The sequence below is a fragment of the Patagioenas fasciata genome, chromosome 2, assembly GCF_037038585.1.
Source record: "Patagioenas fasciata isolate bPatFas1 chromosome 2, bPatFas1.hap1, whole genome shotgun sequence".
NCBI lineage: Eukaryota > Metazoa > Chordata > Aves > Columbiformes > Columbidae > Patagioenas > Patagioenas fasciata.
The window spans coordinates 165964254-165989665 of NC_092521.1; the positions used below are offsets into that span (position 1 = coordinate 165964254).

Genomic DNA, 25412 nt, shown 5'->3' on the forward strand with positions numbered 1-25412 from the left:
CGTAATTTGAGATGTCGGATAGATTAGTCACTTATTAAGAGCACCTGACCGTAGAGCTGAGATTGATCACCAGCTCAAGATAACCAGGTAGATTTGCACTGATAAACAATAATGTCTGTCTTTGCTGTTTTGTCTTCCAACACCCATTCCTTATAGCGGGTATATATATGCATGGGTGATACCGATACTTTCTTTTCAAATTAAATCTCTGTGTTTCTGGTCCTGGTAGTAGGTGCCAGTGGCTTTTTTTGCTGTCAGCAGTCCCGGACCACAGATCTGTTGTTTGTTATTAGCGGGATGGGAGTCTCTCTGTTCCCTATTTTGAGTGTGATTCAGTATCGGTGAAGTCACCCACATTTAAAGAGACTTTAGCAAAGACACAGGAGAGAAACAGGGATCACAAAACCATGGTGAGAACAGCTGGGCTTTTCAGCACAGGAAGGGCTGCAGAAGCTACAACTGGGGAGAAAACAGCAGAGTAGACCAGTTTAAGCTGGCGGCGTGTACAGAGGGGAATAAAACGATTGTGAGATCAAAGTCTGGACTTTAAAGGAAGTTTGCAACCATCAGACGATACTGAACAGCCTTTCTGGAGGTTTGCAGGAACAGATCTTTTATTGACCTCATGGCAGAGCTTGCCCGGTTTATGAAAGGGTGTGTAGGATGCTGGCTTGGATTTCATGGGTAGGACTGTCCTTGCTAGTCTGTTATCCTTTTACCTCCATGCTGAAATATCTAGTAAAGATGTAGAGTGGTAGTTGTGATTCAATACCGAATTAAATTCTTTACCATTAAAATCAAGACTAAGTAGACTGAGACCAGTATGTTTCTCATGGGTAAACAGCCATTTCATGGGAATAACTTCTGGTGAGGGATTTCTTTCACTTGATATTTGGGAGCTCTAGTGTATTCTGGCCAAGTGTAGACATCTCTTTTAGGATGCAATGAATCATGTTCAGATTGTCTTGCCTGTTGATGAGATCTTCATTTACTATGAGGGAATGCTTAATGAGCAGCTCAACTTTGTTAGAAATAACCCCAGGTTGCACATGATTCCTGTCCTGGTGTTCACTGGCTTGAAGGGGATTTGGCCAAATGAGGTGAAGTCCCAATTACATCATAAATCTCATTTTCCACATACGGAATTGCATTTCAGGAAGCTAAACTTTGGCTTGCATATTTACTAGATGATCTTTCCAGCCCTTTGGCCCCAAAAGAGTGCTTACAGTATAATTTGAGCCATTATTTAAAAAAAAATGTGCTGAAAAACCTGTTACTGTGTCAGTGGCAGGATTCTTCCCTACTCAATGCAGGACATAATGCACAAAATGCCTCATCCCAATCTCAGGGCAGATTGTGTTCCTCAAGTACCTGAAACTCAACTCATTGAGGTCATTTGCACCATTTCTATGAAGTGATGTAGAAGACTTTTTGCTGGGTTTTGGCATGTTGGAAAATGAGTTTGGGTTATTCCTCCTCTTATCACACAGCTAAGGATAAAGTGCTGCTGGATTGCATCACACACGGATGTACCTGGGTGTTGAAGTAGTGAAATTTATAGTTTTGTTATCTATGTGGTGTCTGGTTGGCCTGGCAGAAAACGGGTCATTCTCAGGGCAGGCATGGCTGGGATGCACTAGAGAAAATACCGTGAATGACACAGATCACATCTACTTGTAACAATGACATGCAAATGTGAATCATTAGCTGTGAATGCCTTAATTTCCCACCCTAAGCATGTTTTTGTCCCACTCGTCTCACAGATGGTCTCCCTGCAAGCTTTACCTCACTTGATATCCATAGATTATTCCAACTACAGCAGCACTGTTGCTGCAGTTAAGGTGACTCCTGGCCTTAGTTTTCCTCCTTTAAGGTATAAATATTAATATTGTCCTATCTAGCAGGGGTAAGGTAAGGACAAAAAAACCTGAAAGCTGTCCAGCTATTTTATGATTCGTACTTATAAAAGTACTGTAGCAAGAGAGAGGAATAGGAAATGCAGTATTTTGGCAGCAGCTACAATTTAAATTCGCATGAAACTACTATATATCTGGGTAGAAATAATATCCCAAAAGAGAAAATTCATGTCATCCAGTTTAGGTGCCTCTTCTCTTTCTCCACCTTTCTTCTCCCAAGTAAATCTGTACATAGTATCGTACACTAATTTGCAATGACTTTGGGTGCAGACTTTTGTGGATGGTGTTTTTCCAGGAGCTGCAGAAGTGTAAGTGAAACGAGCTCAGAACTTCACAGCTGGAGGTTCTCAGCATCTTAGGGAGTCAGACCAGTACTCAGTCTCTCTGTTCCCCCCAGTTCAGTAGCGTGGAGACAGATGAGATTTTCTAAGTGTCACTGAAAATTGCCAAGAGCCATCAAGGACCTGCTAGAGTTGAGTTGCTTCTGGTACCTAAAGTACTTCAGCACTGCACTTTATATTTGCAATCTAGACCTGTCCATCTTTCCAGCAGGATTTGAAACTCAATCAAAAAGTCAAAAAAGTGGAAAATATTAAAGAAGGAAAGAGTGCCAGTCCTCCTCCCAATGCATGTTCATATCTGCTTAACCTTGTACATGCTTCACACTTGTTGTAGGCAATAGAGCTGAGTCCTGCAAGCTCGTCATCAGCATCATCACATGCAAATGAATCCCAGTGGGAAATGGTCCACATTGTGTATTGTCTATAAATTGCTTTTGCTGCTCCACAGACCTAGAGAAGAGACTGGCTTGAAAAGCCAAATTTGGAGCTTGAGATTCTGTGTTAGTCTCCCTTGAAGAAGTTAAGGCGTGTTTGATGGGCGAAGAAGCAGTGAACATATGGAAATTAAAAGTCAAGCTGGAAAAACGTTAATGAAGTTTAAATGAGGAGTCTGTTTATTCATCACCATCTGCTTATGGTGCAGTAAGATAAGAAATAATTAATAGTTCCTTGCTTGCAAAAGTTCAAGTGAATTCTCACCTTCCAGTTGTATAAGACCTCTGGGGATAGCTGATGTGTCAGTTGGAATTGTATGAAGGGTTATCAGCAGCTCTCCAGACGCTCCATCACTAGACCAGGCTCTACATGGCTGATGACAACACAAGTGCCTGAGTTAGCACACAGAGCAGGGTGGAGAAAGGGGGTGGATGGACCCAGGGCTGGGGACGCACTGTGTTTTCTGGCTGCATCAGGGTTGCGGTTCATCTCTGAGACTTCCTAAGGACTCATGTGGGTGCACCTTCACCTGCATGAGGATGGATGTTTTCATTAGCAAAAGGCCACTCACTGGTTTAAGCTCATTAGCAGTGAGGTCATTTAGATGAGCCACTAAACTGGCAGATTTGAAGAGTGGCGGCTTCCAGGGGAAAGATACATCTTGAGAGATGTCCCAGCGGGTCTCTGTATAATAATATAAGGTGGCACTGGTGTAGCCTGAGGAGAGACCTGTCCTCAGGCTGAGAAGGTCTGCAGGGAGGCTTTGCTTGCAGGGGAGTCAGGCAGGTTTGTCCCTGTGGTTCCAGACAGTCAAAGAAAAAGTCAAGAAAAACAGTCAGACTCTTGGACAGGGGTTGACTCTTGTGAGCCCTCGGCCACAAGTCAAAGTTCTTATCAGATGCTCTTGGATAATCAGTGTGGCCTCCAGATGTCATTTCAGAATTGTGTAGGGCTCTCATAAGTCTTGTACCATATCCGTCACCCCCTCTAAAACCTCATCTATCCTGGGACATCAGGAATGGCATGAAATGACTACTGCTGGTCAGCTCAGTCAAGCCTTGATGATCCAGTCAACAAATACAATGAAGTCTAGGGAGCAATTCAGAACAGTCTAAACCAAATACCTACATTTGATATTAATGATCTCTTTGAAGACAAAGGGACCTTCAGGATTCCCTTCCGTGTTGTCTTTCCTTAGTTTTTCATTTATTGTACTTTATTACTCTGGTCTAGGTGATAAAAGGGCCTCTTGGTTTCAGTCGTGCTCTGATCAGCAGCATCGGGCAGCTTCTAGATATAACATCAGTCCTCTCCATTCCTCAACAATGTGGCATCTCCTACAACAGAGGAAAATTCAGCCATGTGACATCAAGACCTTAAACCCCAGATTCTCATTTATCTCTCTTAGAGGATCAGTACCAGAGTCCAGGTGTCTTTCATTTAGCAGAATTTTTTCCTCCAGTTATTGGACAGTGGCCATGACACTTGGTTGGGACAGGCCACTACATGGTGTCTCCAAATGATCTTCTTTCATTAATGCTTTCCTCATCTGCTCTGGAACACTTCCCAGCCACCAACACTTCATGCTGCAGCTCTTACAGATGTGGAGCCTCCTCTCTGGAAATCCACAATAAAAGAAATCTGCCCTGTAGCCCTGTATTTTTCAGATGATAACCTTCTCCTCACCATGCTAGGAAATCTGGCATCTAAAATATGATAAGGAAGCACATGTTGCCATGGTGCTAAACCCAGGTTCAACCATAGATGTAAGGAGCCCTCAGACTTTTGTGTTGACTACGTTGATCCAGTCCAACGCTGATGGCCATTCTTTCAGGCCATGAGTCTCTTTTTCAGGAAAGAATACCCAAAAGTGTTTTCCCTACAAAGCTTTTATTTGGCTGTCCATCCTTTCTTGGTAACCCACTGCTCAAGCAAGGTGGACCTATCCACTGATTCCCAGTTGAGTAGTGGTACCTCCTTGCTGCTGTCTGAGCCTACCCTATAACCTGAAGTCCAGACACCCACCAGCAACAGGATAAAATTCAAACACAGATCTACACAGCACCCCATCATTCTTCCCTGTAGAGCTAAGACCTGACTTTTGCCTTGACCTCACATTTTTCGTGACACAATCACAAGATAAAACTTTACAACATCTGTTTTCTGCCTTAATATGCTGTAGGGGTGGAGGCTTTTCTTTTGTTTTGCCTGTTGCTGACATGTCCTGGCTGCAAGCTTTCTGACAAACAGCGGTGTTTATTTGACATGGGAACAGCTGTCTTGTGGCTTGTCGGTATTAACAGCCATTTGGTGGACATAAGTCTCCTACTGAAAAAGTCATTTTAGTTTGGAGAATATGTAACATTTTTAAATGCCATCAGACCTTCTGGTTACTTTTTTGTTGCTGTTTCTTTAGCATGGGTTAATATATAAATGCACACAGCCTTAGTTATGCAAAGATTGTAAAAATAAGGAGAAAATGCCATTGCTACAGACCAATGGAAAGAGAATGCAAAGCATTTTCAAAGCTCTGGATAATTGTTCAGATGAAATCCATCTATGGAGAGCTTTAGTTTTGACAACGGCTTCTATTTGTCCCCCTCACATTCCATCAGATTTCTGGTTAAGAAATCTCTCCTTCCTCATATTTTTTTTTTAATTTTTGTTTTCCCGCTGACCGTATCAGAGGATTTTCATGACCGTTTTTACATAGGATAAGTACATTGGAAAACATAGCATATGCCATAAGTTATGTCAAATTCCCATTGCAATATATGGCCAAGATCCAAAACCTGCTGGCGCTGTTGGAGATTTTTGCACTGATTTCACTGTGCACTGCACTTTCTGTAATCTGGATGCCTTTATTTCTTGATATCCAGACCTTTTGACATAGGAAGGTGGAATTGTGGAGAATGTGAAAAGTTAAGATCAGAAGTACCATGCTTTAACTCCTCCTGGCCTAAGTAAGGTTTCTATTATGGAAAGCTTTTAAATTATTGATGTCTCACAAATCTAGCTTTTCTCTTGCCTTCTAACCATCAAATATGCCTCAATGTGAAACCAAAGCTTTCTGGTCCCTCATGTCCCTTCCTACAGAGGTATAGGGCTTCCACACAACCTTCCTGCTTCTGCACATGCTCCTCTATGTTTATGAGTGAGAAGCACATTTCCATCACAAACACCAGCACATTTAATAAGCAAGAACCAGATCATGAAGATTTGACATGATGAAGCTCTCTCCATCTTTGCTTAAGGGTTGCAGTATCTTTACAGTAGCAAGACAAGCAGTCTGTGGCTTACAGTTTGTAGAGGAACCTTCCATTGTACCCTTCCTTTTATTAAGTGGAGTGTCATATCTTAACCTAATATTTACTGTAAAGGAGAGCAACACAGCATTGGCTGAAAAACTCCTTCATTGCAAGGCACATCATTTGGTCCTGAAGGTACGGGATGATCCTTTAAATCATCAGGAGCATAAGATTCCTCTTAATTAGGCCATAATTACTCTTGGAGAGACAGCTTATTCTAGGTTGATAAACCATGAGCACATTGCCACGGGGAGCTGTCACTTGCCTGTTTGCTTTCAATGTGCAAGTCAAGCTGAGCTGATTCAGTGGGTTTGCATTTCATTAGAGTGGCCAGATCTCCTGAGCTCTCATCTTGATGCTATCACTCAAGATGCCATATATATTAAAGCAAGTCAAGGAATTCATGGAGATAGGACTAAACTTTGCAAAGCTGAAGAAAAGTCTCCTGACTCTCACAGCCCTTGAACCATTAGTAAAAGGTGCTGTGCTCATGTCTTGTCTTTCCTTGACGTGTTTTATTAGGAAGACCCAAACCATCTTTAATGTTTTCCTTCTCATGACATCCCTGTCTCCTTCTGATAGGCAACAGAGTGAGGTCTGGAGAAGCTACAGCCTGAGTGAGTCTTATTTTAGATCTCACTTCATCAGGGTAGTCACTCTTGGCTTCCCAACAGCCAAAAAAGCATTTCTAGAGGTTGAGCTTAGTCATCTTCACTATAAATTGCTGTCTGGTGGTGCCAACATGGGAAAAGCAGTATAGGAAGAGTAGATACCTAAATTCAAAGTCTATTTCTTAATAAATCCGGTTCTCTACAACTTTTGGAAAAGGAGGGGGGTTTGAGTGAAGAATGAGGAAGCCCTGGAATAATCCCTTAAGCATGGTCCATGTCAGAGCACTAGAAATCTGTCTCTTGTTTAGATGCTGGTGAGGAGGTAAGTTATGTTTTTGGCAACCCCGTTTATAAATGTTTGTCTTAAATCTTGTGTCTTTAGTTTCAGTTTACATGTTCTGGAATTAGGCAGAAGGGCTTAGATCACAAATTTGATTTCTAAAATCGGTGATCTGGAGGGATGAAGGAAGTCATGTGTTTATTTAATTTGTTGGTTAAAGAAAGGTTGAAAGATTAGAAACTTTTTTTAAAAAAAAAAAAGAACTTGTTTCCTGCTAGATGTTGATGATGGAAAAACTCGTAGGATTTTCATGTTTAAAAATAATCCTCCAGAAATAGACTCTGGTGATTTCTTTCACGTTGTTTAGAATGACTCAGTCTGGAGGCTTAAGGTGAGTTTGCCTTCATGTGCCTTGAGTCAAACTTCTGCAAACATCTAGGAAGAAATATATATTTCAACATGTCCTGTTGAGTGCTTGGACAGCTTCTGCTGGAAGCCAGTGCAGAACTCCAAAGCAGTTTTTATAGGAAGTAATAGTGTTCTTGTTACTTTCCAGTTTGTACTGATTAGGAAAAATTAAATCGATGTCTGGCTTGCCACAGATATTGAAGCAAAGTCCAAGGTACGCTCTGTTCACTTACCCTCAATCTGGGGATCCCTTTTGCTTTCTGTGGTTGCCCAAGTCCATTTTCTGCTGAGCTGGGACTCCAAATCCCTCCCTGAGGGATGGGTAAAGGAGCATCAGTGCACCACAAAGAGCACCTCAGTGGTGGGAAGGAGATGCTACAGTGTCAGGACTTTGCGTGCCCTGGCAGGATTGTGGTTTTCCTTCAGCTAAATCATTTCTCTGTTACATTCTGCCTATAGTGCTGGAGCGATAGCGGGCGGCATGACAGGCAAAAACTACCAAAATTCAATGCAAAGCCCTGGCAAGTTGAAAGGGGAGCTCTGAGGGGATGCATTTGCTTCAGAGCAGACTGTCAGTGTTGATATAAATAAACAAGTGATGAGATGGAGTTGGGGGAGGAGAGATGCCCACAGGGTGCCTAAATGGGGCTGGAGGAGAGGAGGGCACAGCAGTAAATACAGGAGGGAAAGGGTTGAATTTTGCAGGGAAGATTCATTTAGTGAAACCTTGGAGCCAAAGTACCCCCGGTCAAACCCAATCTGTCACAGAAAAATAAGGTAAAACTCTATTTTGAAAGTCCACGACAGGGCAGATTGGAGTAGAATTAAAAGCATGAAAGATACAAGGGAGAAATCATAGGGAGCTGCTTCCATGCTAGAAGCAACTAAACAGGATAGAACACTTCAGCTTGAAAAAGAGATGCCTGGGGAGGGATGTGAAAGAGGATTTTATGTTTTTTCTCCCCAGGGAAAGAGATATTGTGGTTAGGTCATGAATATTTCTGTCTTTGTAAAAGAACTAGGCAATTCCTAATGGAACCAGCAGTGAGCAGAATCAAAGTGAATGCAGAAAAAGGATGTGTTTTTTTCTTTCAGTGGACACTTAAACTGTGCAACTCCAAAAATTTCCATGAGTTCAGAAGCAAAATCAAATTGTATTTAATTTAAAAGGTTTATGGAAGAAAAAGAATCTATCTGCGGTATTTTTTATTATTGCGTACAACTTTTAAGATTTAAATAGAAGTTTATCCATGATTTAAGAAGTCTTTGCTCATTGGAGTCTGGGGCGGTAGCAGTAACCCAAGGCTGATGATGGGTTTTCTTAGACTCTACTATGATTAGATTCAAGCTGCCTGTCCAGAACCAAGTAGATTGTTGCAGGGACCATCTTTTGGGATCTGTTTTCTTCAGTCAGGCAAAAACTCAGCGCTCGACTGAGACAAGAAGGTTGATGCAATGGTAATTTATTGTAATGAGACCAAACCGGGCAAACTATGGGTGAGCACCCAGGCTGTCCATCTGCATGAGCTTGTCGGTGGGACAATAAATGTCACCAAACACCTATTTACAATCCTATGCTAACCTCCTCAGAAGAGACCAGGAGTGACCCCGTTCATTAGGGAGAAATTGATGCAAATAAGAGATGTGCTGAAAGGGTTTTTTTTGCTGATTTAGGAGTTCATCGGGGTTAAGAAAGTGCCTGGCACCAGCCTACTGCCCTTCATTTCTTTCCTCAGCCAAACCTAGTCACATCTCAGAGCCGTGCCAAAGCTCTGGAAGTCACGCATATTTATGAAAAAAGGTTATTCTCTGCTGCTTCGTAGATAAGCTTTGACTGTATATTTGCTGTAAGTGTAGATACGACTCAAATAAATGTTTTTTCATGCTCTAGGCTGCTGGTTCTGCAAACCACTGTATACTTGTGCCTCATGACGATTGACCTGCTTTCTGTTTATTAACCTTTTAAAGGGAGAGGAAAGAAGGGCTTGAGCTTTGCTTCGTGTTTAGTGGAGGCAGTGGAAAGGTGACCACCTTCTGCAGCTCTGGTGGGGTTTCCTAACCCAGGGCAGCTCAGACTGTGTCAATGGTCTTCAGACACTTCTTCTGAGCCAGAATCTCCTAGAGGAGACCTCTCCTAAACCCAGCTGAGGCTGATGCAGCCCTTGGCTTCCACCTTTTGGCATTTGGCTTGCAAAGAGGGAGGCTGAGCTGCTGGATATGAGGATCTGAGCTCTGACATGTGGCCAACAGCCTCCAACCCATTTCTTGAGCAAGACTTCAGGAACCCTCTTCAAGAGGGAGAGATGTCGCTCCTTGTAATTACACTAATTGCATGGCTTACAGTGCAATGATGAGCAGTTTCCTCTGCTTGTCTGAATGAAGGTTTAAAGGGAGCTTTGTTAGAATTGCAAAGGATTTCTGCTTCCAGAAGATATTTGGCTCCAGAGAGCACTTCACAATCTACCAACACAACAGCAGGACAAACTTGGGTGTCTGGAAGCCACAATTAAAATAATATATAATGACAAGCTTTTAAATAGTGTATGAGATTACCCAGGGATGAGGTACTGTCTTGAAAAAGTCATATACTTTTACACTGCTTCTCCAAACTCACTTGTGATCCTTCCCAAAGCAAAGCACAGCCCTTGGCAGTGTGTTGTTCCTTGGCTTTGGGTCACAGGCAAACAAGCAGAGCAGATCTTCTGATTGAAATGGAGTTGAAGGGTAGATGTATTCATGGCTCATTTGCACCTGCTGCCTTGGGTAAGGATTGACAAATATCTTTGCATCCTTCCTGCAGATACTGAGTACAAGGGAGAAGACAACACTGATAATTAATTAATGGATCTATTAGCAATCACCAAACATGATTTGATGGGGCAAAACAAATTGCCATCTTTTATTACATACATGAAGGCCAAGTGATGCCACGGGGAAGAGAGGGATTTCCATTTACCAAGGCACATTGGAGCTGTTTCTGACCTGAAATCATTTTATTGGGTATTGATCTGTCACATTGTCATGACTGAATATTGCCCAACAAACTCCTGATGTCAGCAATTTTCCAGGGTAAGGAGAAAGAGAACCATTTTCTGGGAGGCTGTTTAATAAGGATTGTCTCTGTCTTGGTTTGGATGGACTGGCACAAACTTTTCCTGAGGTTGTAATGGGATAACTACAGGGTGAGCAGCAAACTTTGGACCACAAATGCAAAGCATCTTGCAGGTATCAATCCTTGTGTTGTTCCAATTCATTAAACTCGAGTTACTCATGCAGGATCTCTTCTAGTCATTGGAGAGAAGAGAACACCTCCAAAAAATGATTCATTTTCTGAACTACAGTGACATGAACTACCAGTGAGAGCTCTGGTTTCCATTGGCTTCTTTAGATTTACACATCTGACTTTGAGATGCATAAATTTAGGGATATGAATCCCACCTTTAAAATGTGGATCCTGCCAGCTACATAAATATTGTCCCCACATCTGAGGGACAGTAAGTACGAATGCTGTTATAAGAGCTAATAGGCAGATATGAGCGGCCTTTACAGAGGCAATAGTTTTTAAAGATCCACTTTGTGTGTTTTGCAAGGCCAGTTTTGTGTGTCTTGACTTTATTTTAATCAAAGAGAGCTTTTGTTACAAAAGTGAGCACCTAAAAGCTTTTTTTCATGTATCACAAGTGGTGGTGAAAAATGCTAACACAGAAGAAGATACAGATCACAAAAATTCTCAGAGTGCGTAATTCAGGACATTTAAAAAGCCATTTGGTACTATCACCTTGTATTTTATGTCGCATTATAACCTGTCCTGAGGTGATGGGCCCACTATAATTTATTGAGGTTGATGGAGGAAAAGATTGTAAAACATGAAAGATTCTGTCATTAAATCATCTATTTTCCATGGGCAGAATATTTAATGTCTTAATACTTTTGGAGCTGCTGGCTGTTTGGTGGCAGATAAGTATGACACTATGGAAACTGAGCTTTGCACCTGATATTAGAAACCTGAAAACTGTATTTTAATGAACACTACAGAAGCGCTTGACGGAGGAGATACCGTCAGTTATTCCGTTTTTCAGGCTCCGATGAACTCACCTCAGGACTTCATTTGAAAAGTTCAGTTTGCTCATGAAAGAAGGAAGGAAAAAAAAAACCTGTAAAATAACTTTGAAAGAGAGCTGAGGGTTCTTTTTCAGCTTCAAAGCATTTTTGTGTGCTCTCTTTATTGATCCGAGACAGCACGCTGCCTCGGTCTGAACAGGCTGATGATGACACCAGCCTTTTTCTTAGCTCAAGTGGCAAAAGATGATTTAAAGGAGGAATTTCAGATCGGGATACAATAACCAAGACATGCAGCTTGGCAGTGGTCTTCATAGTTCTCTTTTCTTGCATGTAAAGAGTGTTTTCTCAAAGCTTTCTTCTTCATATTTGAGTTTCTCTTGTTAGGCTGTTGACCTTAACAGCAACACGTTACTCACATTTGGGGAAACATTGCGATCTAATGGGGCATGACAAATAACCAAGAGCAGAGGTGCTATAAAAAGTGAGGTCTGTTGACAACCCATCTATCTACCCCAGGGAGCGATTGAAGTGCCCGTCTGTTGGAAATTTAAACGGAAAAAATAAAATGTTTTCCAAATTCTAGTAAGAACTCTAAAATACGTAACATGCTGAGGCAAAAACACGTCCGATTTTATTTTAATTCACGTCTGCCAACTGCTTTTGGCTCCAGTGCTAAAGTTACATTATTCAACAGCGCAGCATGTATGTGATATCATTGACGTCTTTTGAGAAAGCAGAAATAAAAGGGCAAAATCAGAACAACACATTATAACTCTCTAGGAAGGACGTGTGATTATTTTTTTTCTCCCTGAAATATCCAGAAATGCTTAATTCTGAGAAAATATGTATGTTTTCTCCCTGAAGTTAGCTCCGTTGGTTATACCTTAATTCCTAGCTTGGATAGATGGGGAGCACCTCCTGGTGACACACTGCCCATCCTCAACCTCCAGAAGTGTTTTGCTCTTTCTCACTTTTTAAGGGGAAAACCTGCTTCTTGAGAAGGGATTTGGCTCCTTATCTCTTGATTGTCATCCTGAGTGTCCCCTTTCCTGCTGAACACATCCCCTGCACAACCATCTCGTTTCAAGGGTCAGAAAAAGGTGGTGACAGAAGTTTGGGGGAAGTGGAGAAGTGGAGCATCGCATGTTCAGACCAGGTGTTTCAATGCAACAGGGAGAGATAAAAGCAAGGAAGAGAGAAGTTTAATTAGGCATTTCTACTTTTTTCAATCTGTTCTCGATTAACTCTGATTTTCCACCTTCTTGCAGTGATGCGCTGTAATTTCTGTACTGATTTCTGGAAAAACTACAGGCATGACCAGTGCTGAATTTTAGGGATCAGGGTAGCTGAAAGCTATGTGTTTAAAGAAAATATTTCTGTGCTTTTCATTCCAAAAGGTGCCTGCACCGAGATAATAGGCTCAACATGCCTTTGCACACCTGCTCTGCTCTACCCCAGTTTCTCTGCTCCATGGAGCAGGTACCACTCATGTTTGTTCTACCACCTGCTTTTCTCTCTTCCCCAGGTTGCAGAAGGCAATGGGACAACATCACATGCTGGCCCGAAGCAGAGGTTGGAGAAGTTGTGGTACGGCCATGCCCAAAGTACTTCAGATTCCTCACCACTGTTCTCGGTAAGCAAAAGCAGAGACCACATTTCCCTGAAATGGTTTTATGGCTTCACTGCCTGTGGGGTTTCACATCGTATCACAAGGGAAGCTTCTTGGTGTAATCAGAGGGAGAAACAAGCAAAGAGTAAAGGAGGTTTCCAAACCATACATGAATGCCCAAAGCATTAGAACATCCTTTCTATCCTTCTTGTGGTACCATGTGCTACTCTGGATTGTAGAGATCATACAGGTTGCCCAAAGAGGTAGTGGATGCCTCATCCCTGGAGACATCCCAAGCCAGGCTGGACAGGGCTCTGGGCAACCTGAGCTGGTGAAGATGTCCCTGCTCATGGCAGAGGTTGGACTGGATGACCTTTGAAGGTCCCTTCAACCCAAACCATCCTCTGATTCTAAAACTGGCTCCTGGTGAAATCCAATAATACGGATGTTGTGCGGTGAAAATTGCATCAACCTGTGTAATAGTATGTTTGTTGTACAAAATGAACAGCTTAGCACTGTAATTAATTAAGTCTCTGACATAAAATAAACAAGCTGAACCTGCATGTGATAAAGTATTTTGCTGCTGAAATGACAAATTTGGCCACAGGCCAAGAAATTACCTGACAAATAACGAGCAGGGAAGGTTAATGGAGAAAGGAATTTAACTCACTATTCGGCAGGTCTCAAGGATCATGCAGCAACTGGCTACTTTGTCTTCTGGTAGTTTATAGTCATTATTTACTATTTTTATTATAGTAGCCCCACAGGCCTCCACAGAGAATTAAGCTCTTTTGCAGTGATAAGTCTCCACTTTTACAGCCTTGCAGTCCAAACACAGGTGACAGATTATGAATGAGAGTAAGGATACAATATCATTCCTGTTTGACAGACCAGGACACTACACTGATTAACCAGCACATGCCGTTTACATGACTGACCCAAGGCCACACCAAAAGTCCTTGCAGAACCAGAAGGGAAATTCAAAATCCCTGGATTTTGTCCTATCCTAATGCTGTAACCTCCCTGTTTCAAAACTCTACAATAGTTCATCACTGCTGTGTTAACACCCAGGGAAAGCTGACAGGAGCTGCTGTAATATCACATCTTGCAGGACAAGACCCCTGTGCATTAGTTCAGCCATGTGGAATAATTGCCTGCTGTTGATGCTTTGTGCCCTCTCCTGGGCACAACATTTGCTCACTGGGCTTTAGAGACCCAGTGGAGTTAGTTAAACAGGAAGAAATAACTCTTTAAGTAAAGTTTTTAATACTTCATCCCACCAGAGCAGAGCAATGAGGAATATATAATATATATTCAATCATATACATAGATATATCATTGTGGTTATGTTGAACTTAAGGGAAGTGCAGTAGGTTTGGCTTATGAGACTCAAAAAAATTGCTCATTCAGGGGCAACTACTGCTCTTCAAGATGTCCTAGAACATTCTGGTCTCCAGGTTTCCCTGCAGAAAGGTGTAGTTCTCCCGTAGTTCATGTGTCGTTGGATCCCTCAGGTACCAAAGGGTATCTGTCTCAAAAAAATAATATTTAGGCATGTGAATGGTTCCTATTCTGGGATAAGTCCAGATTTCACCAAGAGCAGTCAGGGCATCACTTGGGCTCTCTGTGCTCTTCATGTACCAGGTGAAGAAAATGGCTCAAACACAAACCAACCCATGACCCACTACCCATGTTGTAGTGTCTGCTGACATTTGTGCGGTTCTGTGAGCAGTGAGATCAGCAAATGTCATCTTGCCTTGCAGCTGGCAGTGTCAGCAGCCTTCTGGCATGATTTCATGTTGCTTTGGATGAGTTTCCTCCAGTTAAATGCGGTTTTGTGCATCTGACTGTCATCCAGGGATTCCAGTCACTGGAAAGCTGGCTGGTTTGGTCAAGAGCATGATACATCTCATCTTAAATTAGCCACTTAAAGAGACCAGATGAACAGCAACATGGAAATACCAATTTCTCCTCATTTAATACGGTGAAGCACAGAGTGACTTGCTTTGTTGGAGAAACGGTATTCAACGCTCTTAATTTCTGCAGTTTCTAAGACAGGTGGGTCTGTACGAGGTAGGTGTCCAAGATCCTATTAACATCCACAATAATCAAGTCAGTGCAGTCAGCAGACACCTGTCTGTAGGGACTTGAGCAACTCTTTAGATGTCATTTGCTGTATTGAATGATTTTCGGTTGAGCATGGTAGAAATGCAGGCACCCACGCTGTAGACACTGAGGGCTCCATTCAGATTCTTAAACATAAACATCTGGTGCCATTTGAGATACTCCGGGGGATCTAAGAAATTCATGAGGATGCCTCAACTGATGCTAAGACACTTTTATTTAGGAAATGAGTTTCTAACCTGGAATGGCACTCCTATCAACTGATTTTAGAGTTTTCCATATGAAGACCTATCTCTGAGCTTTAATCAGTGGTGAGAAACAGGCTTCTTAGGGGTGCAGTTCAGCTCACTTTGAGACTTTGACTTCAGAATGAGCTGAATAACATTGATAAACCACATATTTATCTCCATTTTCAATCCAATGATAGTAGAATAGCTCTGGCAGATGTGAAGGTCTTAAAACACACCTTTGCAGAGCATATGGGCAAGCATCTCCTCCTGTAAACAGAGAAACTAATGCCATTTCCAACCAGAAACAACAGCTTTGATTTCCTCTGAGCTCTGCACTTTGTACAATCATATAGGAATGTGGAAAGCACGTATGATCCTAAATAAAGGGAGGGTAAGATTGCCTCTTGTTTCATAGAACTCGTTGCAAAATTAATGCCATTGAAGTTTGTGAAGCAGTTCTTCCTTTGTAGTAGTGAGTATCATTGAGCAGCTCTCAAGGAAGTCAATCTGGTTATTGTTTATGTCTTACTCTTTGATCCCTTTGCAGGAACATGAAAGCTTATACCAAGTTGTGAGCAAGCTAAAATCTTTTGTATATTTATAGCAGAGAAAAGGTAAAATACTGGGGAACAAAGAGTTAATAGGATTTTACTGCCTAATGGAGAATCTGCTCTTCAAATGACTAACATCCTATCTTAGGGTAAATAAAGGATAAAATATCTCTTGGCATTTAGAACCCTTAAAATGCCTAGCATAGCCCTGATGTCATTTGACATTAAATTTTTATGCCATTCACAAATCCAGAAGATTTTTATTATTTCCTGACATTCGTCAGTACCATGTGAAGGAGATGGATGAAAATATTTTTGGCACCTTTCATTATTAAAGTGCATTACTTGCTATCCCTTGACCAGAACATTCCAGCTTTCTTTCAATACAGGGAAAATGACATTTATAATAGGGATTTGTTTCCCACAGTTCCTCCAAAAGCAAATTGTTCATCGTGCACAAGTTAAACAGTAAAAATCAGCACTGACAGCTCTTAAGCTTCAACTATGAGATTAATTGACTTAAAAGGGTGGGGATGGGAATAACTTAGCTCTGGAATCCCACTCAACGAGGTGAGATTATTCTGAGTTTTGGGCTTGCCAAACTCCTTTTTTCCTCTGGTGCTCTAAATTTACTTCTGCTCTTCTTTCCCCTCCCTCATGAAGGTCTTTTACTTATTTTTCCTGCTCCACTTCCCTTCCATATCACAAGCAAACAATAGAAATTCTCAGAGCTATTGTGACATTCATGCACAAATAAAGAAAAAGAGATAATGCATGGAAGCAATCAGGAAACTTATATGAAAATTTGCCTGATGTAGCATAGATCACAGATTGTGACAATACCGCTTTGACTACCCATCTGAAGCATTTATTAGCTTTCCACATGTCCTCTTGAATATTGGACATCATCATACCTTGTACCAGTCAGATCCTTGGGCCAGTGTTAGGACGTGGAAGGCTCCTGAGATAAACTACGAGCCACCAGTGGGGCAGCTTCTCCAAGGCTACTTCTTGTTCCTCCACAGTACCAGAGGGTAGGAGATTACTTACCTCATCCTACAGTGGTTTCCAGATATGTTGCCATTGCTATTTAGTCTCCTTCTGCTGCAGGTGAATGACAAACTAAAGCTGTGAAAGACACATATTCTGGCAAACAAAAAACCCATCATACTAGAGAACACTGGAAGGTGGTGGCTTAGTGACACTTGCTCAGCTTAGTAACACAGAAGGTGAGAGTTTCCACTGCAAGAGGGAAATCAAAGAGGGAAAAGGGCCAATATTCAACAAAACCAGATTGTGCAAACTGCCATGAGTAGAATCATAGGTAGAAACTGGAGGAAGGTTCCAGTGGGGATTTATGTGGGAAGTAAAGACTAACTATGATGAGCTTTTAATGTGATCCGATGAAGTTAAGGATCCAGGACATCTCCAGGCCTCCTTCTGTGTGTTCTTCTGATGGACCCACCACATCTCATATACAGTGAGCCAAAGATACAGGGAGGGAAGGAGACTGGAATATGTCACTTATTCACTGCCAGGAGGGTGAGGGACTTGGTTCTGCACCTGTTCACTGAATATCCAGATATGATTTGCACATTATGAGCTATAAAGGCAAGCTAAGACTGTAAATATTGGTCTCAGGTGAGTCTTGAGTTGTCTTAGCAAAATTATTCCCCCTCCTTTAAATGTCATTGCTAAGAATGTTGTCCATCTGGCTCAGGACATTTCCTGGCTTCAAACTGCTGCTTTTTGTCCTGTTTAGCAGTTCCAAATCCTACATGCTGAGAAGAAAATCCTCCAAGTCATATCTGGCTTTGGATTTCCATGGAAGCGATGCTTTTATTGGCTACCTGGAGTCTTAGAACGAGCACGAAGCTGTCTGTGCTTATTGTTGACAGCTTGTACGCACGCTCACAGCTTGTTAAACTGATTTCCGTGGTGCTCATTCAGAAGGTTTTGTGTAGTTCTTCAGGCAAGAATTAGGGTGGGATGAGAGTCATGTAACCAGGCTCCCATGGCTAACACCAGCTGCAAAAATTGGCAGTTGTATTGTGTGTCACCTCTAAGGTACATATTTGTGCAGAGAAATGCCAAGTGTTTAGGTTTGCTTTATTTTAAATAGGAATTTTGAAATCACAGGGATATTTACCAGCATTAATTTGTGAAAACAGCAAGCTTCTCTTCTTCTACATGGCAATAGGGATCTTACAGGTCTTGGCTCCGTAAGAAAGATGATTCAGTCAGGGATTTACAAACTCCTGAATTTAAACAAAATCACATATTAATCAAGGTGGGTTTTCTACTGATTTCAGCCTTGCTCCTTTCTGTCTGCGTGGTGCAGGCAATCAGGGTCAGTATGATCTAAAGTTAGCCCTATGAAAGCTCAACATTAAATCAGGACAGATATATGGGTTTTCTCCTGCAGTGAACAGTGACATCTCATATGTCCTGGAGACATTTCTCTGGGGTTTGAATCAGCCTGTGATTTCCTCACTGTTTATGGAGGGAAATCTATCAAATAATTCAGAAAAGACACTCAGGATCTCAGCTATAGGAGGGCCAAATCTGCTCATCCACCACCACACAGATAAAATTTTTAGATGTATCTAAATCACTTGTGTGTTTAATATGATTGCAAGTTGTATGCAAATACTGTCTTAAATCTAAAGAACTTGGAAACAAATTCTTGTCTGTATTTACAGTCTTTTAAATCTGGAGTAACTGAAGTTTATACCAGCATTAGCAATCAGAATCTGACCTAAAGTCCTTTTCTGCACACGCAGAGCCCCAAGACATGTCTGAGAAATCGTGGATCTTATTATGTTATTGTGAGTTTTTAAACCCATAATCCATGAGGAAGATTATGTCTCTTCATTTATTTATTTATTTAATTAATGCCCTCTTAGCATTCATATTCTTCTTTCAGATAGAGTTTTCATTTGAATTTAAAAGGTATCTTTTTCTCTGTGGTACATTTCAATTCAACAAATACAAATCAAGAGCTCTTTTGTTGTCTTTTGTAGTTGTCTTTTTTGGTATTGTGCCCAAAGTTATTTTAACTACCATTTGATCCTATGTACATCTCAGTTGCTGCGAGGACTTATACACAAAACATGGTCCATATCATTCCTGGCCTCTGACTTGCCTTTTGGTAAATTCAGTATGGTGGACAGTAAAGGTCTAATTCTGTCATCTCATTTCTTTTCCTGATTCATCTGTAGAGAGATTTGGAAATGACACCCTCTCTCCATCCCTTCATTTTGAAGGACATTGACTAATCCTTTGCAACATTATCCAACTCAATTAAGACAGAAGGAATCAAGTCAAATTCTTTGGATATAAGTCATTGGCTGTTAACATTCAGGTCATAGAATCATGGAATAGTTTGCATTGGAATGGACCTTCAAAGCTCGCCCAGTGCCACCCCTGCCATGAGCAGGGACATCTTCACCAGCTCAGGTTGCTCAGAGCCCCATCCAGCCTGGCCTGGGATGTCTCCAGGGATGGTTCATCCACCACCTCTCTGGCCAACCTGGGCCAGGCTCTCACCATCCTCACTGTAAACAATTTCTTCCTCATGACCAGCCTGAGTCTCCCCTCCTTTAGTTTAAAACCATGACCCCTTGTCCTCTCACAACAGGCCCTGCTAAAACATCTGTCCCCATCTTTCTTATTATCCCCTTTTAATTAAGGAAAGGCTGCAATAAGCGCTCCCCAGAGCCTTCTCTTCTCCAGGCTGAACACCCCAACTGTCTCAGCCTGTCCTCAGAGGTAGCTTCCAGCCTTCTGATCCTCTTGCTGGCCTCCTCTGGACCCTCTCCAACAGGTCCATGTATGTTTCAGGCTGAAACAATACCCAGCTATCACCGCTCCTCATTTCTTCCAGATCTGGAACGCACACACATCTCTACACAAAGGGAAGAGGTCCCAATGAAATAACATGAGAATGAGACCAGTGGTAGAATAGACCACTGCAGGTTGCTCCACTGATGCCGCCTGCAAGATTGCAGGGTCCTCACGTGCTCCATGTGAACTCCAAACACACTTGAAGCCCTGTTGGCTCAGAGTCTTGGAGCAGAGCATAGCCATGTCTTGGGATGCTCAAATGAATTTGTAAGTAGGACATGGATAGGGACTCCAGGGAGCTGGTGTTCTGCTGCCTTTCCTTTTGTTCAGTTAAACATGTGGATGAGATTCCTTCCACTGACCCATGGGCACCTAACATTACTCATCTAGTCTAAACTCCTTGTCTAATTTCTCCCTCCAGCACCTCCAAAATATGGGTTATCCTGTGACATTTCTTAGGAAGGGATGAGATGACCTTTGTATGTTGGATGTGGCCACTACAGGGAACTTGATAGTCTACTTTAGACTAGATTCCCTACATTTCCATGGCAAAAGTTAGGTGAGATGAATCCCAACCCCTTGCTTATGCAAAAGAGGTAATGACTGGATGAAAACAAACAAAAATGCAGAATTGCATTTATTTACAGTACTCTAAAAATTACTCTCATTTACTTGAAAAACATCTTAGTATCTCTTGAGCCAGTATTCTTTTCCTCATTATTTTTCTCCTTTATTCTATATTGCCTTTGAAACTGGAATGAAAACTGGATAAAATTAGGAGAGGGATGAGCAGATAGCAGATAAGCAGAAGACTTTTTCACTGCCATTGAGAATCTGAAAATGAACCAGACCTGCTATTTATTTGCTACAATGCTCATTTAAAAGAAAACAAGCAGTTGAGTTCATCTGTTCTGCAGGTTTGTTCACCGAGAGCTCTGGTGCTCTGCTTTCCAAGTGTGCCTTCATGTCACAAAGGCAGAATTTCCAGGAAACCACCTCATTTACATGGAATTGGGCCAATTATTTGCCCAGACCACCCTGAAGTCACAGAAAAGGGGACAAGTCAGCCAACCCTCCTGCTCACTGTGCCCATCATACAACATCCAGCCCTGTTTGATGTTCATTTTTTTTAGTTGTTATGGACAACAGAAGGTCCAAGGCAGAAAAACAATGCTGGATGATCCCATTTCCATAGATCAGTGTTGATTTTACATTCCTGTGCACCTTCCACCTTGGCCACCTCCAGCAATGTGCATGGGTGTAAATGAAGAAACAGGTGGCTCTCCAGATATATGGCATATTTAAAGCTTGGTTTTGTTTCAGACCTTTCAGATTTGTTTGCTTGTACCCCACTACTCTGAAGGGTTGGTGCTGAGAAGGTTTCGTGAGTAAAAGCTGAACCTCATTCTACTGATCACCTCAAGTCGTGTATGTCCAGTGTTACCGTGCACATTGTGTTGAGGTCCTTAGGTTGCCAGCCCATGGTTTGTAGAGTCACAATACCTCCGCTTACCCAGAAATGTGCATCTTTTTCTTGTAAATATTTCCTGGTATACTATGATTGCAATATCAAAAGATCTAATGAGAAATTTGTCCTAGAGTTTGACAGCTCTACTTTCAGTGTGAGAAAACAAACAGGGTTTACAAAAGGTCCTAATTAAGGGGAATATGTGATGTGAAGAAGGGAGGAATTATCTGTATTTATTAAAGATCAAGATCTGCACACTTAGAAATGTGATATGCAGGAAGAGGAAAGGAAGATAAGGGAAAATTGAGGGTTTCCCAAAATCAAGGGTGCAGTAAGCTTCAGGGAGATGTGGCAGCAATAACTGTAGGCCAAGTGATGTGAAAAATAACATGTGAAGAAACTGAAGGCTGTGTCTGTCATGTCAATGTGCTAACACCGTGCCACAGGTTGTACTGTGATATGAAATATTGAAAATATGAAATAGCATGAAACACTAAGCAGAACTCTTGTAAGATCATGACTGAGGCAGATAAAGCGAATTTGGAAAATATCTTGTCATGAGTTACCCCACAGCTGTAACTGCTTTAGCATCCAGTTTAGTGCAAGCTATAGCTGTCTGAGAGTCTCAGGTGTTCCCCAGTAACAGTAGGAGAGATCAATAATAAAAGTGGTACTTTTATTTCCAGTGGGCTCAGCAGCATCACAGGAACAGTAAATGATGAAAACTGCTATGGCTTTAATAGCTTCTGCTTGAAAAAAAAAATCGATTTCTGACCATGGAATATAATGACAAAGAAGCAGGACAGATTGCTGCTCTCCTTTAGAAGCTGTTACAGAAAAGGGCACATGAAGCAAGAGAGGGACAAAAGTGAACGCCCTTTAGCGATGGCTGACTTTATATCTCTTTGTATGAATTCAGGCTCCCATTGAAAGCAAATAAGAGGTTTTCTTCCACTGAGATTAAAAAGCTGAAACCTGACCTATGGCACAAACTTGCGGACACGTTTCTGAGTCTGAAAGGTGTATTTGAAACAAATGAGAAAAATAAATTAAGAAAAATAAAATCTTAAGAGCTAGACATGGGCAACAAGTTGCTCGGAATGCGGTTATCTCTCTGCGTTCATTCAGTTCACCTGTTCAATGTTTAACTCGTACCCAGATTAAACACCTTTTATAAAGAAAGCACTCTGTTTTTATCTTGGTTCTGCTAACTCATCACTTCTCTTCTGATGTGTCATGAATAAATCATGTCACTTCTCTACCAGGCCCTTCACTAGTTGATACAACCCAATCTGAAAGTCATTTTGACTCAGATGTCTTCCATATCATTCCCAAACAAATTTATAAATCAGGAAATCGTCTTAGAAGTTTTGCATGTGTTTGTTCCTGTTCCAGAAAGTCTATCCCGATCAGTAAATTTTGTGTGTATTGCTTTGCTGTAGAACATCTCTCCATTTTTCCAAAGGACCAGTGATAGAAATAAATACTCACTGCAGAGTAGAGTTAGACCTCTTGTGTAGGGCTATGAGGATCCGTGAGGCAGAAGAAGGAGATGTGGAGTCAACACACTGGGCTGCTTGTGTGGACAATGGAGGAACAATGATCAAGGACAGACAATGTTATGGAAGGTGCAGCTGAGCAGCTCCATCAGGTGACAGTAGGAGGTTCACATCCAAAGGAGAATAGGTCCACTATCATTGGAACAATGTATGAATAAAGGTATGGACAGACACTGTACAAGTAAAGTAGCTAGATTAATGTTCTTCCATCTAGAAAAATGTGGATTGAAAGGGTGCAAGTCAGAGGTAAATACAGTCTTGAATGTTGTGGGGAAAGCAGGTATCACAGAATCACAGAATGTCAGGGATTGGAAGGGACCTCAAAAGCTCACCCAGTCCAATCACCCTACCGAAGCAGGAACACCCAGATGAGGTTACACAGGTAGCGAATTATTGTTTTGTGGTGCCTGAGAGAAGGGGTACTAAGCGAAATTGTCCATCAGCAGGTCTAAAATAAGCATAAGGAGGTATGTTTTCACTCAACACAAAGAATTGGTAGGGGTGACAGACCCGGAAAGCACAAGTGAAAGCCAAAAGTATAAATAGCTATCAGGATTATTGGAAAGAGGTAAGAAAAATTCTGAGTATAAGAATAAGATAAATTAAGCGGTGAGGTGTGTGGAAGTTGAGGTCATATGCAACTTCCATTTGAGGGAGATGAGAAGATATTTCCTCCATCACCAGCATATGCAAAATGCAAAGCCATAAAGTCATTTAGTTGCTAACTTGCCCTGCTACTTAGGAAGCTTCGACAGCTCTTTACCCAATTGGGGAAAATATAATGCAGAGGGTAAAGGTAAAAAAAAGCTTCTTATTTCCTGTTCAGTATCAGGAATGTCAGTTCATTGTTATTTGTAGATCCAATTAAGAAAGATAAGAGTGGTGTGGGAGAGGAAGAGAAGAGAAAAATGCCATTATCCTCAGAATAAATTGAATTAAAACAATGAGTGAAATCTGCGTGTCCAAAAACTGAAGTAAACTCAGGAATACTTGGACATTTACATCATAAGTTTACAGGTTTGGGGACTTTTGATCAAAACTTGTCTCAGAATTTAGCCAGTCCTGCTTGTTTTCATTCAGAGGGATTTCTTTCCCTCTGTATTTGCTGCCCAAAGTGGAGAATTTCTGAATCACACTGCGAGAAAAAGCCACTTAGGGTAAATGTGAGCCGTGTACCAGATTTTGTACGGCTACACAAGCAAATCAGAAGGAAAGATAGGAGCATTCAGCTAATTGCTTGCAACCATCAGTTCCATTCTCATAATAGGCACGCCATCAAACCACGCAGATCAGGGAATTAAGAAAGGGCTTTGTGAACTCTGAAGAAGCATTTGCTTAAACCAGGAGCAGCTGCTGAGCCAGATGGCAAAGTCCTGTCCTAAAGCAGACGTGATACTAAAAAGATGCAAGTGTACGGAGGAAGAACGATCTCTCCTTGTTCTTCATGTGAACAATTAATTGCCATGGCATGCTGCACATGGGTTTTTATGGAATTAGTGCATGAGGAAGAGCTGTACTTTATTAGATATACATATATTACATATATATATAGCAGTTTACATTGACCTGGATGACCAATGTTGTCTGCTTAACTGCAGAGCTCGTATTTGGGCTGGACCGAAAAATGTGGGAATTTGATTAAACAATTATGGCCTGTTGTGCTACACGTGAGCCTTTGAGGCACTGTTGCAGTAAAACTTACTGAAAACTCGTTATTCAGACCTGCAGCTTCAGCCCTTGCCTTTCAATAGTGTTTTATGCCTTGACTGCCATAAACACTTATATAAATGAGCCAAAGGTCTAGCGTCGTATTTGTACTTGTAATTCCCTTCTGTAAGCAATGGCTTTTATATCACAGCATACTTTTGGAAAGATAACTGGGTAGTTTCCCATCCTGCTTGTCTGGAATTCCTATAGTTCCTTTAGCTTGTAAAGGATTACCTCTGTACATTATACTTGTCAGCTCTAGAGAACTTTTTTTTCCCCTCACCCTTTCATTTCTGCACTGGTATTTTGCTCCTTTTTCACATTCATCCCATCCTACCTGGCAGGGAGCCTTATGAAAAGGTCATCACCTTGTTCCCTTTCAAACCTCTTCATTAAACTCCTCTTTGTCCTGATATCTGCAAAGAGAGAAGACAGCGGTGAAAGAGCTGGGGTGCTGAGATCCCTCTAATTGTGTCCCCGTGGTGCTTTGCTCAGAACTCAGATACACAATTGAGTTATTGCATCTTAGCAATTATTGTGCATCTGTCAAGCCAGGGTAGCTCCCAACATGCGTGATTTACACCTTTGGTAGCTGTGGAGAGATTTCGTTTAACTTACACTGCAATGAAAGGAGTTTAGCCTCATTGCCTTACCTGCTCTTTGCCACATGCAGAGTGGCTGTGGATGAGCTGGAGAGTAGTACAGCACACCAACATCAGTAGCAGCATCTCATAAATGGTATCGCAGCCTTGGACTAGATGATCTTTTGAGGTCCCTTCCAATCCCAAACATACTGTGATACTGTGTGATGAGGTCGTGTGCCTGCTGGGAAATAGAGATTTTTGTCCTACGTTTGTGACAGCACCCAGAAGAGTACTTCTCTTACATGCAAGGGTCCCATTCACAAGTGCACTTCTGAATTAATGAGAACCTCTTGCACCTTCTAATTGACTTTGC

General features: G+C 41.7%; 1 protein-coding gene across 1 annotated transcript in view; it reads left to right on the forward strand.

The window, feature by feature from the left end:
• Positions 1-25412, forward strand: part of LOC136097813 (vasoactive intestinal polypeptide receptor) — a 123380-nt gene that overhangs the window by 47137 nt on the left and 50831 nt on the right. The window contains exon 3 of the mRNA XM_065830589.2: positions 12887-12994. Coding sequence (XP_065686661.1) covers positions 12887-12994 — 108 coding nt within the window. The remainder of the gene's footprint in view (positions 1-12886; positions 12995-25412) is intronic.